This window comes from Lontra canadensis, unplaced genomic scaffold, assembly GCF_010015895.1.
Source record: "Lontra canadensis isolate GAN:19392208 unplaced genomic scaffold, GSC_riverotter_1.0 scaffold4, whole genome shotgun sequence".
In the NCBI taxonomy this organism is placed as follows: Eukaryota; Metazoa; Chordata; class Mammalia; order Carnivora; family Mustelidae; genus Lontra; species Lontra canadensis.
This window is the reverse complement of record NW_022630998.1, coordinates 19,428,511-19,448,181: the sequence shown is the minus strand read 5'-3', so window position 1 is coordinate 19,448,181 and position 19,671 is coordinate 19,428,511. Positions and strand designations below refer to the sequence as shown.

Genomic DNA, 19,671 nt, shown 5'->3' with positions numbered 1-19,671 from the left:
ACTCTGCTTAATAAATAACGCATATAGATTGTGATAACACATCTACAATGGACTTTTTATTTTGCGATTCTTCTAGCCAATTAGGAGTTTACAACAGATATAAAACATAATGTATTCTTAGGATTCTAAAGGCCCTTTCTTTATTAGCTTAGCCATAGCTGTATTATTTTATATGAATTTAAGTTACACCCAGAGTATGGGATTAAATTTCTTAGATCAAAGCCTCAAACCAGACCTCCTCTTCCCTACGTCATAGGATCTCATAAATAGCATATAAAAGATGGTGATTAAAAACACCTCAGAGAGAAGAATATTAAATAGGAAAAACCAATTGGGATTCCTGTTCTATTAAACCTACCTTACTATGAAGAGCCTTTCAAATTTTAAGAGGCTACAATGCTTTTATTAAAAAGTCTGAATTTACAAATAGTTTTTAAAAGGCATTTTAACTACACCTGAAACTAATATTGCACAGCATAATAAAATTAATAAAAAACTTGGGGAAAAATACAAAAGGTATTTTAAGAGTTCTTTTTCTTTCCTATAAAATGGTATTTTATGATAAAGTAGAAAGTGTATTCTTAACCTGTTTATCTTAATAGTCCTTTGTGGTATACCATCACATTATCATTTTCTAATACTGGCAGAAGAGTGCCATTTTTATGAACAGGAATTCTTTATACTATTAAAGTTGATAGCACTTCAGAGATTATTCTTTAAAAATTACCCCCCTGTATCTTTTCTTCTCTAATAACCTATTAGCAGCATCTTTTGGCTCAGTTAGAAATAAAGGGAGTCTCACTTTAAAATTAAAATAGTTTTTATTTTCTCTTCTAAACATATTTTAATGTGTTTTTTCTTTTAATAATTGATCTTTTTTGTAAAACACCTGCCTTCCTCTCACATAAAAGATAAATCCATATTTTTGAATTATGAAAATGTAATTATATAAAAATACACTTGTGTGTAAAAGGATGCTTATTGTAAAGGATTCAGATTGCAAAACACTACCTGCTACAAGATCTAGTGGAGGGTTGGGAGAAGCATTCTACACAGACTATTTTATTTTTATTATCTAAAAAACATCGTGAAGTTGAGTAACTACAGTAAAGCAAGACTTGTGTTGTAGTACTAAAGAATCCAGAAGACCTGGCATCAGACTGCCTAATTCAAATCCCTCCTTCAGTTTTGGCCTTGGGCAAGTTACTTAACATCTCTGGTCTTCAATTTTCTTATCAATAACATGTAAATAATAGCAGCTATTGTAAAGCTTAAAACAATGACTGGAACATGGCAAACAATTAAATGTTAGGCTATCATTGTTAGTTTTTATTCTTTGGTATGCCCTAAAAAATGTATATAGTTTGCATCATTGCCATACCAGTCTAATCTTTAACTTCTCCTATGCTCAGGAAGAAATATAAACTTATCTCTCTTCAGGAAACCATCCTATATATCCAGGTCTGCATTTTTCCCCATTTGTTGACTGTTTTAAATTCAAGGCACTTTGTTGAGAATCCTGCAGTTAACTTTTTGTCTTTGCTTATACTACCAAGAAAGATCAAACTTACTTAAAACAGTATTAAAATGACAGATCTGCCAGAAGAAAAAACACATGAAAATGGTTTTAAACAAAGATCAAAGAGCTTTTTGAAATGCAGTTTAAGCTAAAGTGCTTTTAAGGAAATCATTGATAAATAGATGAGAAGTGAATACCCTGTTTCCTAAAGCACATAAAAGTTAATAAATATGTAAAGTAGTTAGTTATTAAATACTGTGAATATTTGACATTGGTTTCATTCTCCATCAGTTTACAAAGGTATAGGATACTACTACTATTAGACTGGCAACAAGTCACCGTTCTCTCTTGCCCGGACTGTTGCAGTACCTTCTTGCTCCCACCTTCTGCTCAGACCACTTTCAGTCAATTCACTCGGCGGTCGTTAGCAACGGGCGTGGCAGGCTTCTACTCAAAAGTCTCTGCTGGTTTCCCTTTCACAAAGAGTAAAATTCAAAATCTCTCCTTGCACCTGAGATTCCAACATGATCTCTCACTCCTCTTTTACCGTTGTTCCCCTCACCTACTCTGCTCCAGCCTATTCAGGGCTCCCTGGTGTCTGGGACTGGACTCAGCAGGCTCCCCCGCCTCAGGGTCTGTACATTTGCTCTTTCTGTGGGGCAGCCCTTCCCCAGGGATCTAAGGACTTGCCCTGGCCCTTCCTTAGGGTTTAAATGTCACCTCATCAGAGAAGCCTTCCCCTGACCACACTATATGAAACAGCACCTGAACACATACTCGCCATCACTCTGTCTCCTTTGCCCTGCTTTTTTTTTTTTTTCATTGCACTTAGTGCTGTATGCCATGTTTGTCCATCTGTCTCCCCTCATTAGAATATAAGCTCCAGGAGAGCTTACCTGCCTTCTCCACTGTTGTTTCCTTACACCTAGAACAGCACCTAGGTTGTTGAATGAATAAAAAAAAAAATACCTAACTGCAACTCTTATCCCAGTTTACTACTGACTTACCATATAAACACAGAACCATGTCCAATTTTCTTTTAGGAAGATTAGGCTAAGAATAGATCTAAAATAAGGCATTGCTAAGTTTCAGAGGTTATTAAAATGCTGAATACAGGAACTTCCCAGTCCTGGGTATATACCAGTTGGTCCCTGCCTCCCAATCATCTTCAAAGTCCTCTTCTCTCCCTTCCTACACCTCACTAGTGGTGCCGCATGACGGCTGCCAGGCAGACCAGCCTGACCCAGTCTGCTCCCTCACTACCTGCGTTCCTGACGGTACACCTCACAGTAGTGGCCTATTGTCTTGTAGCTCAAATGAGTTTTATTTAGGGCAGTCTCTTTCTCTCACGCACATCCCCTTTAATGTCTTTACTCCTTTGTTTTTAACCAGTTACCTCCGATCTTTCTTTCTTTCTCCAAAAAGTCCGCAGTTATGATTGTTTGGCAGAAGATTAGTACTTGTACTATGCCCCTTCCAAGGAAATGGGAGACGGACTTTTACATTGTTATATGTAAAACATGTACCTTCGGAAGATTTATAAAGGTCTTTCTCTACCTCCTTATTTTCCTGAAATTAGCCTATTAGTCCTCAAATACTTAGTCATGTTAATTTTCTTATTCAATTTTGTTTAAGTTCTAGCATGTCAGATATGTTATTTCCTATTTTTCATTGGAAATGTTTAATTATACTTAACCATGGAACGCGGAAACCAGAAAAGGGGTGGAAAAGCAACTGCAGACTCATTTGGAACTATCCCAAGTAGCCAGTCATAATTAATGGTAATTTTTTTATAGGAAAAACATCATTTGAATTCCAAATACCTTAAAAGCAATTTTTAAAAATGCCTCTTTTTAAGTTAGACATTTCTCATGTTATAGTTTATCTGTTTATATTTGATAAGGGGAAATAAATTATTTTTCCCTAGATCAGTATAATCCAAGATTATATATATGTTCTGCAAAACACTAGCCCCTCAATATGCTACTTGAGGGTAAAAATGTATGTCATCAAATAACTTTGGGACAAATGGCATACTATTATTACCACCCTTACAGGTTTATGAAAAGTATCAGCAAAAAACTTTCACTGACAATAAAATAACCTAGTTTTTTTTTTTTTAAAGATTTATTTATTTATTTATTTGACAGACAGAGATCACAAGTAGGCAGAGAGGCAGGCAGAGAGAGACGGGGAAGCAGGCTCCCGCTGAGCAGAGAGCCCGATGCGGGGCTCGATCCCAGGACTCTAGGATCATGACCCGAGCTGAAGGCAGAGGCTTTAACCCACTGAGCCACCCAGGTGCCCCTAACCTACCTACTTTTAATCATTGTTTGCAAACATATATATGACTACTAAACCCCTTTCTCATATAGGTCTTTTACCTTAATATCTAGTGGAACAAATGGGAGAAACAACTGTAATTATTTGTCACTCAGAAATAAAGGACTGATTAATATCTGTTGAGGGTTTCCCATCAGGTACTATTCTCAGAACCTTACATAAATTATCATATTTAAACCTAAAATAAGCATATGAGGTAGAGGTATGATTGTTATTCTCCTTTTACAGATGAGGAAACTGAGGTTCAGAGTAGTTAACAATCATGTTGAAAGGGCATATGGCTAATGAAGTGAGCATTTGGACCTAGGCAGTCTTACCAAATCCATATATGGTCTTTGGTCTCCACACCTTCTAACGATGTCATTTATGAGTATTTCAACTAGTGGAAGAATAAGTTATTTAAAAATATTATTCTGTTACATAGATATTGCTGGAGCTCCTCTGCCTCAGAACCTGAGTGGATACTCTTTGCTGCCTTTAGCATCAGAAACATTTAAGAATGAACATAAATCCAAAAACCTACGTCCGCCCTGGATTCTGAGTCAGTTCCATGGATGCAATGTGAATGCTTCCACCTACATGCTGCGGACTAACCGATGGAAGTATATCACCTACTCCGATGGCACTGCAGTACTGCCTCAACTCTTTGGTAAATCTGTTGGTGTCTTTTTAAGTGTGGTAGTATACAGAATGAGCTGTCCTCCATAGTGTTGCTCAAGAGGCCCAGTCATCCATGGTTAAATAAATATCTGCCGCTTCTCATGCCAGGACCATCTATAAAAGGTTGCCCATGTGAGAGCAGCTTCTTTGCAGATCCTCTGAATACCAGAGCAAGTGTCTGAAGACTTTTGATCAGGGTCTCAAGATTGAAACCGTGGTTTTCGCTGATCAAGGTGTCTTCTAAGATTCGTGGTTATCTTTCCCAAACAGTAGTCCACACCCTCTCATTATCCCTTGGTTTCAGCTGTTCTGGATATTAACCCCTATATCTTGTGAAGCCTGACATTCTTTTTTTTTTTTTAAGATTTTATTTATTTGACAGAGAGAGAGAGATCACAAGTAGGCAGAGAGGCAGGTGGAGAGAGAGGGAGAAGCAAGCTCCTTGCTGAGCAGAGAGTCCGATGCGGGGCTCGATCCCAGGACGCTGAGATCATGACCTGAGCCGAAGGCAGAGGCTTAACCCATTGAGCCACCCAGGCACCCCAAGCCTGACATTCTGATTTATTATTTAAGATGATACCAATATCCTCATTTTATAGAGAAGACTAGAAGTCAGAGGGATTCAAATACCTGTACAAGATCTCACAGCTAATGACAGAGCTGGGATTTTAACCCAGGTCTAACTTCAAAATCCATGCTCCTTCTCCACAAAGATGCCTGCTAGCTTCACTACTCTATGAATTAATTTTAATTTTTTAAAGATTTATTTATTTATTTTGGAGAGAGGGAGAAAGAGCATGCATAGGAGGGAGGGGCACAGGGAGCGGGAAAGAGAAAATTCTCAAGCAGACTCCCCCTCTCAGCACAGAGCCCCATATGGGGTGAGATCCAGGACCCTGAGATCATGACCTGAGCCAAAATCAAGAGTCAGATGCTTAACCGATGGAGCCACCCGGGCGCTCCTCTATGAATTAATTTTAAAGCAACATTATTAAATTCAGGTTTTACTTATCCCTTGCCCCTCTTTTTCACATATAACATGCCATTATTAATATTCATTTCTCCCTAAGTTTCCTTTCCAGTTAGAAATGTCAAAATCGTTAACTCCAAATAATTCTTTAGGGGCTAAACTGATTGACCTCCCCCTCTCCCCTTTACCCTAAGAGCAGGAGATTCTTGGCTTCAAAAGGAAGTCCTTCAGGGAGCCTGGGTGACTCAGTGGGTTAAGCCTCTGCCTTCGGCTCAGGTCATGATCTTGGGGTCCTGGGATCGAGCCCCGAATCGGGCTCTCTGCTCAGCGGGGAGTCTGCTTCCCCCTCCCTCTCTCTGCCTGCCTCTCTGCCTACTTGTAATCTCTCTCTGTTAAATAAAAAAAATTAAAAAAAAAAGGGAAGTCCTTCAGTTTTCATCCTGATGTGTAATGGGCATGTCTTGCTCATTCACTGGACATGTTCTGCAAAAAGCAGATGTGACTGTCAAAGCATCAGGGGGTGAGCCTGCCTTTCCTGTATTCTCTGGGATTTATTCACTGACTTCCCTTTCCCAAAGATGTACCATCTGAAATCATCTAACAAAGTCATAAATGTCTTCAGGGCCCTTCTGGCAAATGCACCACATAGGCCCACAGAGGTTTTTGTTCATTTATTATCTTAAGTAAATTGTCATAAGATCTTTGATTTGCTATTTTTCCAATTAGATTGACATACAGTTATATTTTGTCTTCCTTTGACCTAGGTAAAAAGGGTATTTATGTTCTGAAATATTTATTGTTATTTTCTTGGTGGTAGCAATGAGATACATTCTTATTTCTGTGGCTCTTTGCTCAAATGGACAGTGTTGATGCACCGAACTTTCAAAAATCCAAGCACAAGATGCTAAAATATATAGAAAACTAAGAGTAAGTGAACTTACAAGACTATGACTTGACTATGTAAAGAATTCTTACATCTAGAAAGTTTGGAGCTGTTGAAATGGGAGAATATAAGCATTACTATTTCTTTTCTCTGTGTGTCAAAACGAGGCATGAGAACCAGGAAGAATTAGGGCAAAGCCAGCTTACTAGTGACATCTATTTCTGCCATCTAGGAAAGGATAAGAAAAAAAATGAGATAGCAGGATGATGGTAGGAAGGTAATTTGGACATACATTTAGAAGAGTGTTTAACCTTTGGTATATTATTTTACCATTTATATTGTCCTTCATCTTATTATGCTAACAGGAACTGAAAATAAAAATAAATTCAAATACATTATCTGTCACAGAGTAATGACATTCTAAAATGTGTTTTTGTAACTGGTAACTATTTTGATAGCTATTCCCATTTTTTCTTCCAGATCTTTCCTCAGATCCAGATGAACTAACAAATATTGCTACAAAATTTCCAGAAGTTACATATTCTTTGGATCAGAAGCTTCGTTCCATTATTAACTACCCTAAGGTTTCTGCCGCTGTCCACCAATACAATAAAGAGCAGTTTATCAAGTGGAAAAAAAGTGTAGGGCAGAACTATTCAAATGTTATAGCGAACCTCAGGTGGCATCAGGACTGGCTGCAAGAACCAAGGAAGTATGAAAGTGCGATTGATCGGTGGCTGAACACCCCCGCTAATCTTAACAAAATCCGAACTGAAGTTAGAAAATAATGTTCTAGAGCAGTATATATAGAGACATGGTAAGAGATCATGATTCGCTTTTGTATGTTTTAATAATTACTGATTTTTAGTTACTTTTAAAGAATGTATTCTGTTTTAAAATAAAATATAGGGTACCTGGGTGGCTCGGTGGGTTAGAGCCTCTGCCTTCAGCTTGGGTCATGATCCCAGGATCCTGGGATCAAGCCCCACATCGGGCTCTCTGCCCGGCAGGGAGCCTACTTCCTCCTCTCTCTCTGCGTGCCTTTCTGCCTACTTGTGATCTCTCTCTGTCTGTCAAATAAATAAATAAAATCTTTAAAAATATATATATAATCATTATGCAATTAGATATTTTCAAAAGTGATTACTATCAAGACCTCATTCTTATGAACTTGTAACAACTTAATGGAGGTGTTAAAAGGATGGAAGCAAATAGTATAATATAAAGTTATGTTTCTCTGAATAATATGGAATATAGACAATTTTAACAATTATTTTATGACTTATGAACCATAAAATAGTTATTTGTATTTGATGGTGTCTGCTGAGTTATTTGCATTTGATGGGCCATACATTTTTTGGATATATTTGATGGGACACAGATCCCAGATCTGGCTGACTTTATTACAATTTTTTTTTTTTTTTACATCGGTAATATATGCACAAACTACCAAAGAGTGAACAAATGAGCATGAAGTGTCCCTCCTTTCCCAGTTTCCCTTTCTGGGGCAACTACTGTAACCACCTTCCTAAGTATCCTTTTAAAGACACACAGTGTATCTAACAAACAAACTTTGTATTTCCCCCCAACACACAAAAGGTAGCTTACTCTGCAAAATGTTCACATCTTGCTCTTTCTTTTTTTCCCCCCACTTAAAAATACCTAGAAATAAAATTACTGGGGCAAGACTGTATCTAGCACAAGTATACCAAATTACCTCCAAAGAAGTTATATCAATTTTAAATTCTCACCAGTGATGTACTTCCTCACATCCTTCACCAACCTGATAAATAAAAATATATTTAAAAAGTGTTTTTAGTGAGTGCTGTGAAGTGCGTAAAGCTGGCAATTCACAGACCTGTACCCCTGGGGATAAAAATATATGTTTATAAAAAATTAAAAATTAAAAATTAAAAAAAAATTAAATTAAATTAAAAAAAAGTGTTTTTATTTTGAGTAAGATCATATTTTCATATACTTAATAGCCATTTGAATTTCCTTCACTGTGACTTTTACTATTTCTATTCTTTGCCTATTTTTCTATTGCTTGTCTTTTTTATTACAGGCGTGGCTTTGGATCTTAGCTTTTTGTCTGTGAGAGAAGCCTCCATGTTTTTGTTTTTGTTTTCCTTTTTGTAATTTGTCTTTTGACTTTGTTCTGGTGTTTTAAACTGTGGCAATTGGTATTTTCATGCAATCAAATTTATGAATCTTTGCATTTATGGCTTTGGGATTTTTGTGTCATACATATTCAGCATGGTGTCCCCCCACTTCCCTTCTAGAGTTTTATTTTTTGACCTTAGATCTTTGCCCCACCTGGAATGTATCCCATATTAGAAATCCTTTAGTTTGTTGTTCTAAGATGGCTACGCAAATGACCTTTTATTGAATAAACTTAACATTTGTGCCCTTGGTTAGAAAATGCTACTTCAGGGCACCTGGGTGGCTCAGTGGGTTAAAGCCTCTGCCTTCGGCTCAGGTCATGATCTCAGGGTCCTGGGATTGAGCCCTGAATCAGGCTCTCTGCTCAGCAGGGAGCCTGCTTCCCCCTCTCTCTCTCTGCCTGCCTCTCTGCCCACTTGTGATCTCTCTCTCTCTCTCTCAAATAGATAAGTAAAATCATTAAAAAATAAAAAAAGCCGCTTCATTACATAATACCTTTTATTGAAATAATATCTTTTTCTCTATTGATTTGAAATGTCGTTTTATTATATTCCAAAATTGCATTTACATTTGGGTCCTTTCAGAACATTTGTTATCTTCCAGTGGACCAATCCACCTTTGCTTACTGATGCAGTAGTCCATCTCTGGTCAGACAAGTTCCTTGCCAACATTTTCCTTTTTCAGAGTTATCCTGGCTACTCTTGCTCACTTAGGTTTTCCACACAAATTTAGAATAAGTTTGCCTAGCTCGGAAATGAAAAATCTTGTTAGTCTTTTTATGAAACCGTATTAAGTTTATAGCCTATTTTAGGGAGAAGTAAACTCTTTATAATCTTCAGTCATTTTTCCCTTTTTTTCAAGGTTTCTTTGATCTCATAGTATTATTCTAAGTTTGCTTCATATGGATCAGTTTCTTTAGAGATTTTTGGAGAAGTAAGGACCTCTAAGAAAACACTGCCTAGGCCCCACCCCAGGCCAATGAAATTAGAATTCTGGGGATGGCACCTGGGCACTGTTCTTTCTTATTGTTCCGTTAAGCTCTCTAGCTGATGGTCCCAAAGTGTAAGCAGAGGGGAGTTTTTCCTAGTTGTTTCATCATTTGTTGGCAGTGTGCTATTTTAAGTGGATCTTTCTTCCATTACATCTTCTCTTTGTTTATATATGCAGGTTCTTTCTCTATATATTAATTTTGTGCCAATAATACAGTATTTTTGGTACCAGTAGTTTTTTGATTGGTATCTCATATTTTTCAGCTATAAAAAGCTGATCTGCAAATAATGATTTTACCTAACTTCCTCTTCAAGCTGTCTTTGACGTTTTCCTGAAGAGCCACTTCATCTCCTGTGTTTACTCTTCTTCAGTAAATTTGTAGAAGCTTATCTTTGCAGCTATATATGAATTTCTGAGAAAGAAATGTCACTGCAGATACATTCTGAAACAAAACCCTTAAGGAAAAGAGCTCAATATTGGACTATGACAATTAAAATGAAAATACACAAATCTACCTCCCATCTCCTAGTTAAACCTAAAGAACATGAAATAGCTCGTGTGTGGGTGTGTATGCTAATTATAGGGGGAAAATAAAGCAATAATAATAGAAATGTGGTTCTGAAAACATAGGCTTATGAAGATAAATACAGTCCATCTTGTTCTACCCAAGCCCTTCGAGGTGCATTCATTGTTAGAACTTACCAAGCATCCACAGCGTTTTAAATATATGGGCTATAGGATCATACTTAGGTACAACTGAGTTTTTAGGAAAAAATCTGATTCAAGCTGGTATCAACCGTGAAAACAGAAAAAGAAGAAAAACCTGGAAAATTAAGAAATGAGTGCCAGAATCTGAGAGAAACGGACACTAATTATAAACTGAATTGAGGACAGTCTCCAGGATTCAGTTTTACTAACTCTGCTGCTCCACCCTGTTCCAGTCTACCATAATCTCCTGTTTGGAATTCTGCGGTAGCCTCCTAAGAGGTCTCCCTGAGCCTGCCCTTGGCTTTCTTCAGTCTTTTCTCAATGTAGCAGCCAGACTGATGCTGTTGTAGATACATCACCTCAGGGGCACCTGGGTAGCTCAGTCATTAAGCATCTGCCTTTGGCTCAGGTCATGGTCCCAGGGTCCTGGGATCAAGCTCCCCCCATTGAAGGGGTCCCTGCTTAGCGAGAAGCCTGCTTCTCCCTCTGCCACTCTCCCTGCTTGTGTTCCTGCTCTCACTGTGCCTCGGTCACTCTGCCTCAATAAATAAATTCTTTTTTTTTTTTTTTTAACGATCTATCACATCACTTCACTGGATCCTCAAAACCTTCCACTGGTTTCCCATCTTCCTCTGTTAAAGCCAAAATCATCACAAAGGCCTACAGGACCCTGGACTATTCGGCTGCTCCCTCTCTCACAGATCCCCTCTCCTCCCACACTCCCACTTCGTTCACTCTCTTCCAGCCACACTGGCATCCCTGTTGTTTCCTAGCAACCCAGGCATGCACCACCTTAGCACCTTTGTTCTTGTCAGTGCCTTCTGCTGGGAAGACGGTTCTTTCCTCAGATTTTGACCTGGCTTACTCTGCTACCTCCTTCAAATTACTGCTCCAATGCTACCCTCTCACAAGGACTTCTCTGCTTTATTTTCTCCGTGGTAATCATTACCATCTAATGCAGGGTGTATTTCCCATATTTAACTTGTTTATACTGTCCCCCACCCCCACACCCCACTAGGATGAAAGCTGTCCGTACAGGCATGGCTTTTTGTCCTTTTTGTTTCCTTAAGTATTCCAAGTGCCTGGCACATAAAAGATTAGTAAATATTTGTTGAATTAATTTGCTGGGAATTCGAGTTTTTCAGATAACACACTGGATTAGAAAAACCAATGCATTTGGCCATGGCAGGGCAGATTTGAAAAGGAGTAGCCTTCTCAATAAAGTAGAGCCTTCCAGAAACAGTAATTTCTAGCAAAGTCCCACCCAGGAGAGTTGACAAGGGGACTCTATTCTTCTTTGTCTTTTTCTATGAAAAAGGCCAGATACTGAATATTTTAGGCTTTGTGAACCATATGGTCTTTTTCACAAGTACTCAGTACTACCAAGTAGCGTGAAAATAGCAATAAAACAATATGTAAACATGAGTATGGCTGCTTTCCAATGAAATTTTGTTTACAAAAACACAGGATTTGGCCTGTTGTGGACCACAGTTTGCTAACCCCTAGTCTAGAACAGTGGTTCACAGCTTTGCAGCAAACTGGAATTACTTGAGACTGTTCAAAAACTATTAATGCCTGGCTCCCACCTCTAAGCTCTGAGGTTTTTAAAAGCTTCCCAGATGCCTCTAATGTGCAACAAAATCTGGGAATCAAGGTTCTGGAACCTTGTTATTCAAACTATGGTCCTTGGACCAGAAGCATCCACATCATCAGGGAACCTTATATGTTTTTATTAGTCTCTGTTAAAAATAAAATAAAAGGATGTATTTTGTATTTATCCTTCTACTCTATGTGGTTTTACATCTCATGAAACCCAGGGCATCCTAATGAAAACTACTAGAATTGATGAAATTTGTTAAATAGCTACATATACAAAATAAATAAACACCTATAAGAATGCTCACTAGGTAAGAGTGGAGATTAGGAAAAGTATCTCACATTATGAGAGAGAATAAAATAAATTTTAACAAGAGGCACAACCAAGATGAAAAAATGTTTAGGTTCTACTGAAGTACACTAACAAGATATGAACATGAAATGAAAGCAAGTTCGTGGATGTAAGGATCTTTTATTAAAATGTCACTTCCCCAGAATTAATGTATAAATTTTGTACAATTCCTATTTTAACCTGAATAGCGTTTGGTGTTGGTTTTTTTTTTTCTTAATTGGACTGAACAGTCAAATTTTCATGGAAAAAAAGTCCAAAATACCCAATAAAATTATGGGAAAAGAAAATTCTTATTGGCTATTAATTCATACTATAAATCACTGAATCAAGCTAAGAACTTGACAATGAGGGGCCAGGAGAAGGAATGATATGTCTCAATACAAACTAGGTGGAAGAAAATCGGTGTAGAAAACAGGAAAGATCGAGACCTCTGATAGAACTCTTCCCTTGTACACCAATCATATACTGTGGATATGTGTGTGTGTTATTTATAATTATACATACTAAGATCTTAGGTGAGAATTTTAGCCCTTTTAAAACACATTTTTAGGCCTTTTAAAACACATTTAAAGTTACAAAGCTGAGCGGTGCCTTGGTGGCTCAGATGGGTAAGCCTCTGCCTTCCGCTCAGGTCATGATCCCAGGGTCCAGAGATCAAGCCCCATGTGGCTCCCAGCTCAGCAGGGAGTCAGCTTCTCCCTCTCCCTCTACTGCTCCCCCTGCTTGTGCTCTCTCTGCCTCTCTCTGTCACAAATGAGTAAATAAAATCATTTAAAAAATAAAGTTATAAAGCAGAATCTTAAATAATTCTTAGGTAAAAAAATTAGAGTTCTATCCTATTTTTGAAATAAAGAAAAGGAGAAAACTCAGAACATGTGACACACAACCAGAACTTAGAATATTTTTAGCCTCAAAAAAAAAAAAAGAATATTTTTAGCCTCAAACTTTTTATTATTAAGAGGAAATAAACTGTTCAAGAAGTTAGACAACAAAATAAGCATCAATTTTATAATAGTTATAGCAAAGTATTGGTATCCTTAAATAATGTTTTAGATTTCTGCTTTCACATAGGATAGGGACGTTGGTTGCAAGGGAATATTCCTCCCATGTTAACAACAACAACAAAAAGCTAGATAATGTAAGCTTTTTTTTGAGGCTATCAGAAAGGCTTGAGGCTGCAAGACAACAGGTAACCAGAATTCAAAAGGGTGGCAAGCTCCTCTGAGAAGAAGTGGGCACTCAAACTGGGTCACCTGTGACAGAACATGGCAGGGAAGGGAACTAGCAACCAAAAGAATGGGTAACAAAACAACTGATACTATGACAAATCCTTAAAAGTCCAATGTGTGTGAAAGTAACAATAGAAACTCTGGGAGCACATCACTTGGCATCAGGGAAATACAAATCAAAACCACAATGAGATACCACCTCACACCAGTCAGAATGGCTAAAATTAACAAATCAGAAAACGACAGATGCTGGCGAGGATGCGGAGAAAGGGGAACCTTCCTACACTGTTGGTGGGAATGCAAGCAGGTGCAGCCAGTCTGGAAAACGCATGCAGGTTCCTCAAAAAGTCGAAAATAGAGCTACCCTACAACCCAGCAATTGTACTACTGGGTATTTACCCTAAAGATACAAATGTGATCCAAAGGGGCACGTGCACCCAAATGTTTATAACAGCAATGGCCACAATAGCCAAACTATGGAAAGAACCTAGATGTCCATCAACAGATGAATGGATAAAGAAGATGTGGTGTGTATATATATATATATATTCCATTGTATATACAATGGAATACTATGCATCCATCAGAAGAAATGAAATCTTGCAATTTGTGACGACGTGGATGGAACTAGAGGGTATTATGCTTAGCGAAATAAGCCAATCAGAGAAAGACAATTATCATATGATCTCCCTGATATGAGGAAGTGGAGATGCAACGTGTGGGTTTGGGGGTCAAGAAAAGAATAAATGAAACAAGATGGATCGGGAGGGAGACAAACCATAAGAGACTCTTAATCTCATAAAACAAACTGAGGGTTGCCGGGGGGAGGGGGTTAGGGAAAAGGTGGTGGGGTTATGGACATTGGGGAAGGTATGTGCTATGGTAAGTGCTGTGAAGTGTGTAAACCTGGTGATTCACAGACCTGTACCCCTGGGGCTAATAATTCATTATATGTTAATTAAAAAATTTAAAAAATGAAAAAAAGAGACTCTGGGAGCCCCCCACACAAGGGAAACCCCCATGAACTTTTTTTCATGGACCTCAAGCAGCACTCATGAGAAAGACTGGGGGCAGGGCTAGACATCTAATGGAGCCCCTTCAGTGGACCAGGTGGATAGTGACCATGGACTGGCTACCTCTGGAGAATGAGCACAGAGCCCAAAACCTTATGTGTTAAAAACGTATGTCAAGCTTAACATCTAGTTTGTATTGAGACAAACTAGACTGATAATATGATAAACTGAGAACACAGTATTAGCCCTATAGTATTTCAGACCAAAAACTCTAATCCAAATTTAATTATGTGGAAACAAATACAACTTTAGAGACATTCGTGGACTCTTCAGACCTGTCAGAGTCAGGAAAGGAAAAAGAAAGGCTGGGCAATTTTTCTAGACTGAAGGCCACTAGAGAAATAATGCAGTTAAATACCATCCATGCAGTGGATCCAACTAAACACATCCTTGGGAAATTGTCACAGACAAGAGAACAATCAAGTTCTAGAATGGAAAAAACAATGATCACATTTATACAAATCAGGAACCAGAGTGACTTTATGCTTCTCAACACAAACACTTAGAAGCCAGAAGGCAATGGAGCAATGCCATCAAAATTCAGAAGGAAAGCATTTCCAGTGCAGAATTTTAACCCCAGCAAGTCATCATTTAAGCATGATGGTAAAATAAAGAAATGTTCAGACATGCAAGAGCCCCAAAATTTATCCTTTCTCAAGAAGCCACTGAAGGATGCTTTCTACCCAACCAGGGAAATAAACCAAGAAGAAAAACCAAAAACAAAACACACATGAAATTTGAAAGCAGGAAACCCAGCATGAGATAATGAAAGGAGTCTCCAGGATAATGGTAAAGGGAGATGCCTGGGTAACAGCTGTCCTGGAGGGCAACATGACCGATTCTACGTGACTACAAGACTCCCACCGCTATGTCCTCAGCCTCTGCACCATTTTTTTAACCTTATGACGTGTTGGATGATGTGTTCTACCCAAAGAGAAAGAAACCAAGAAAAAAGACCAGAGATTCAAGAAACAAGAATTCCAACCCAAAAGAAAGGCAGAGTTTCAGTGATGACGACACTCTAAGATGATAGTTGTATGGTAGGCCTAGAGAGAAACCAGCCCACATGGAGAGGGGGCGGGGATGGAGGTCTCTGGTAAGAAAATTTCCAAGAAAAATAAACTGGAATTGCTACATTATGTTACAAAACTGAACTGAGGGACTAAGAGGTATAGGAAAAATTAGCTATGTGACAATGAAATTCAATGCAATTATTAATTTCAAGAAAAAGAAAATGATATTCATAATATCTATAACACTCACCTGAGAATATTTTTATTTCATAATAATGTATACACTAAATGTAAATCTAACCCAAAATTACAATATTGCTGTAATAAGTATGGGAAAGGAGAAATTATCTAATGAGAAGCTAATAGTTACTACATTATGCATTTACTATTTAGAATTCTGGAATGAAGTAAATGCCAGAAGAAACAGCAAATCGATTCTAAATTGGTTCCACTCAGAAGATGGGAGGGAGGAGTGAGGATATGTAGACAGGAAAACTATATTGTTGCCAGCCCTCTAGTTCTAGTGGACTTTCCAAACGAGGTGTACATACTGTATTGAGAAGAATTAGTTTTTTTCAATCAATGATCTATCAGGTCTTAGTAATGTTAAGTTGTGTGGAATGTAATTTTGCTGGTAGAGTCCTGTTATATGAGACCATTTCACCAAAGTGAGACAAATTATAGAATTATCTTGAGAAACATGAAACTGATATTGGCTAGAGAAATCATTGAATTATGGGTATTGCTCAGAAAGAGCTGCCTGGAAGAAGACAATCGTAAGCTGGAATGATGTATGTTACAAAGAAAAAGGCCTCCGCAAAACCCTCTGGGGGGAGAATGTGAAAATTAAACCACGAGTTTGATTTCCCAGGGCTCTAGCTCTACCTCTTTTTTCACCAAGAATGGCTCTCCCTCCATCTCTCCAGAGCCTCCCCTCTGGGTGATACTGGCCTAGGTATGAAAGACATTTCTTTTCCTCAGGTTGATGGATTTATCGTCAAATCAGGAACATTTGCTCAAAGTTCTCTGAAATGCATCATATATCCATTAGTTCAGCAATTTGAAACATATTTCCTGATATCTAGATTGGTCAAGCCCAGTGCTAGGCTCTGGGGAGAGGATAATAAAAATGACAAAGTTCTCTGGCCAAAGGACACTGGTTTGGGATTAGGGTTCCTCAAGGCAAGAAAAGGACTGTCAACCACACCCACCAAACCCTCTTCTCTGGAGCAGCTTAAAGTGCCAAATATGTCCTCAGCCTGGGACAGTGAATCCCAGCAGATGCCAGGACGAGGAAACCCAGGAAATCCACTTGCACAGAGATCATGTGGAGGGTCCACCCTGCTTCCAACAGGAAAACTGAAATTTGTTTGTGAGGAGATAGGGCTAAAATAAAAGAGACAGCATTGAATCGAAACCATTTCCTGTGACTTGGATTTCTTTTTTAAAAATTGGCCATCTTATCATTTTGTTAGTCACCTTTTCTCTAGGCTTGTTGGGGGCGTAGTCCCTCCCTCCCAGCAATTTCCATCTGCTTGGAAAACAGAGAATGAAGAGCCATGATGACACATCCGTCACTGGATGGAAATATTAAGAGAAGAATCAACAAATGTACTACCATTTGCATAAAACCTATTAATGCCCTCTTCAGACTAATGCAGTGAATTTTACATAGCTGAGAGAGCAGCTGTGATCCACTGCTTTAGTAATGAGGAGTGTTTGAAACATCTGCAAATCGCTGCTCCTCCTAAATGCCAAGCAATATCATCACTTTAGCTCTCTGCAAGTAAATACTCTCATTGTTGGTCAGAGGAAGGCATATCTTTATCAAAGATTCATCTAGTGGGCCCCTCTTTGCCCCGAACGCTGTTGGGTTTCTTGTGTTTCCTGTTTTTCTCATGCTAGTACATGCTGATCCATGGCATTTTCGAGTTTTTATTTTATTTTTTTAATGAAAACTAGTGTCTGTTCTTCCCCCCCCCCCCCCCCCCGCCTACTGGTAATCCATAACCATTTTGAGAGGTACAATGTCGGTCAGAACCTTCCTCTCTGGTATGTTGGTCCCAGCTAACAGGAGCTTTTTGCAAAGGCCAGGCAAGGCGAGTTTCTGCCCCTCAGAGCTGTGCTCTACGCGTAAATAGCTAACCCGAGAGGCTCCAGAGCTCTGTACTCCGGAGCTACGCCGAGCGCACGGTGGGAGCCACCGCAGACCGGAGGGGCATCCAGCGGGATTGGGAGGAGAGACACGGAGAAGGTGGAGAATAAGAATCATGTGTGTTGCTCGAGTGTACAACCCACATTTGAGTGACAAATGACGAGGACCACCTATAAAAACAACTAAGCGCAAGTCTACCCGAATCCATTTTCCTGTGTGTGCGCGCGTTTTCAACTAACTTTGGGAACTCGTAGACCAGGCGTCGTGCCCCTCGCAGCCTCGACTCCACCCGGGTTTCCCGCGCCCTGCCCGCCCGCTTCCGTACCTCCTTCTCCCCCAGGCTAAGGATGGAGGATCCCTTCGGCCCCTCAACTTTCTCGCCAGCGCCCAACGTCTCCGTACCTGTCTCTCCTGGCTGGGGTCTCAACTTCACTTCCGGACAGGGGGCCCCAGTGCCCGGGCCGCCGCCGCCGCCGCCTCCCGGACCACCCAGCCGCAGCATCCGCCTGGTCTTCCTGGGGGTCATCCTGGTGGTGGCGGTGGCCGGCAACGCCACGGTGCTGTGCCGCCTATGCGGGGGTGGCGGGCCCTGGGCGGGTCCCAAGCGTCGCAAGATGGACTTCCTGCTGGTGCAGCTGGCCCTGGCTGACCTGTACGCGAGCGGAGGCACCGCGCTGTCGCAGCTGGCCTGGGAGCTGCTGGGCGAGCCGCGCCGGGCGGCGGGAGACCTTTCGTGCCGCTTCGTGCAGCTGCTGCAGGCGTCCGGCCGCGGCGCTTCTGCCCATCTCGTGGTGCTCATTGCCCTCGAACGCCAGCGCGCAGTGCGCCGGCCGCAGGGCCAGCCGCTGCCCGCGCGCGCCCTCGCCGCGCTGGGCTGGCTGCTGGCGCTGCTGCTGGCGCTGCCCCCAGCCTTCGTGGTGCACGGGGGCGCCCCCTCGCCGCCTCCCGCCGCGCCCTCGGCCGCCCGCTCCTGGCCGGGCGAGCGTCGCTGTCGCGACATCTTCGCGCCCCTACCGCGCTGGCACCTGCAGGTGTACGCGCTCTACGAGGCCGTCGCGGGCTTCGTGGCGCCGGTCGCGGTCATGGGCGTAGCATGCAGCCGCCTGCTCTGCGCCTGGTGGCAGCGCCTGCCCCACGCCCCACGGCCTTCAGCGCCCTGGTCCGCGACTCCCAGCCGCGCCCCTGCGCCCAGCGCGCTGCCCCGCGCGAAGGTCCAGAGCCTGAAGATGAGCCTGGCGCTGGCGCTGCTGTTCGTGAGTTGCGAGCTTCCTTACTTCGCGGCACGACTGGCGGCCGCGTGGTCGTCCGGACAGGTGGGAGACTGGGAGACCGAGGACCTGGCGGCGGCGCTGCACCTCGTGGGGGTGGCCAACAGCGCCCTCAATCCCTTCGTCTACCTCTTCTTCCAGGCGGGCGACTGCCAGCTTCTGCGGCGTTTGCGAAGGCGCCTGGGCGCAGTCTGCTGCTCGTGGGAGGGAAGAGCGGAGGACGATGAGGGGGCCGGGGGCCACCAAGCGCTTCACCGCCACCGCTGGCCCCACCCCCACTACCACCACGCTAGACGCGAGCAGCCGGTGGAGGGCGGCTTGCGCCCACCCCCGCCGCGCCCCCGGCCGCTGCCCTGCTCCTGCGAAAGCGCTTTCTAGTTGCTCGGTGGCCAGACGGGTCATCTGTCGCCGCCACACAGCCTCCGCGTAACCTGAGGCTGGCCGGGTTCTATCTAGATCAAAACCAGCAGGAGAGTCTCTGATATTGGCCCTGAAGTTGTCCCCATGCTAAACTGTTTCTTTCTAATGTTTACATTTTCCTACTCTTCCAGCTTCTTCTCACATTTCCCAGTTTGGAGACGAGAGAGTTTGAGCCACTGGGAAGTTGTAAAAACAGTCGAAGATACAGAGTTATTTTTGCAGTTCTCTTTGACGCTCCCATAGTGTTCTGGATAGGATCTTTTGGTTTAGCTAAATTGTCAAGTTTTCATTATTTGCTGTGCTATCATCCGTTTTTACTTATTTTGAGT

General features: G+C 41.2%; 2 protein-coding genes across 2 annotated transcripts in view; both read left to right on the top strand.

Annotated features, from left to right (window-relative positions):
* ARSK (arylsulfatase family member K) overlaps positions 1-7,327 on the top strand; it is a 42,787-nt gene extending 35,460 nt beyond the window's left edge. The window contains exons 7-8 of the mRNA XM_032846245.1: positions 4,287-4,511; positions 6,856-7,327. Of these exons, the coding sequence (XP_032702136.1) occupies positions 4,287-4,511; positions 6,856-7,163 (533 nt within the window). The 3' untranslated portion in view covers positions 7,164-7,327. The remainder of the gene's footprint in view (positions 1-4,286; positions 4,512-6,855) is intronic.
* A 10,540-nt stretch (positions 7,328-17,867) lies between these two features.
* GPR150 (G protein-coupled receptor 150) lies at positions 17,868-19,394 on the top strand. Its single transcript, XM_032846235.1, has one exon. It carries the CDS (start codon positions 18,002-18,004, stop codon positions 19,298-19,300), a length of 1,299 nt encoding a protein of 432 aa, XP_032702126.1. The 5' UTR covers positions 17,868-18,001; the 3' UTR covers positions 19,301-19,394.
* Positions 19,395-19,671: the final 277 nt, after the last annotated feature.

Coding starts and splice junctions, on each gene's coding strand:
- GPR150 (XM_032846235.1), top strand. CDS start 18,002: ATGGAGGATCCCTTCGGCCCCTCAACTTTCTCGCCAGCGCCCAACGTC.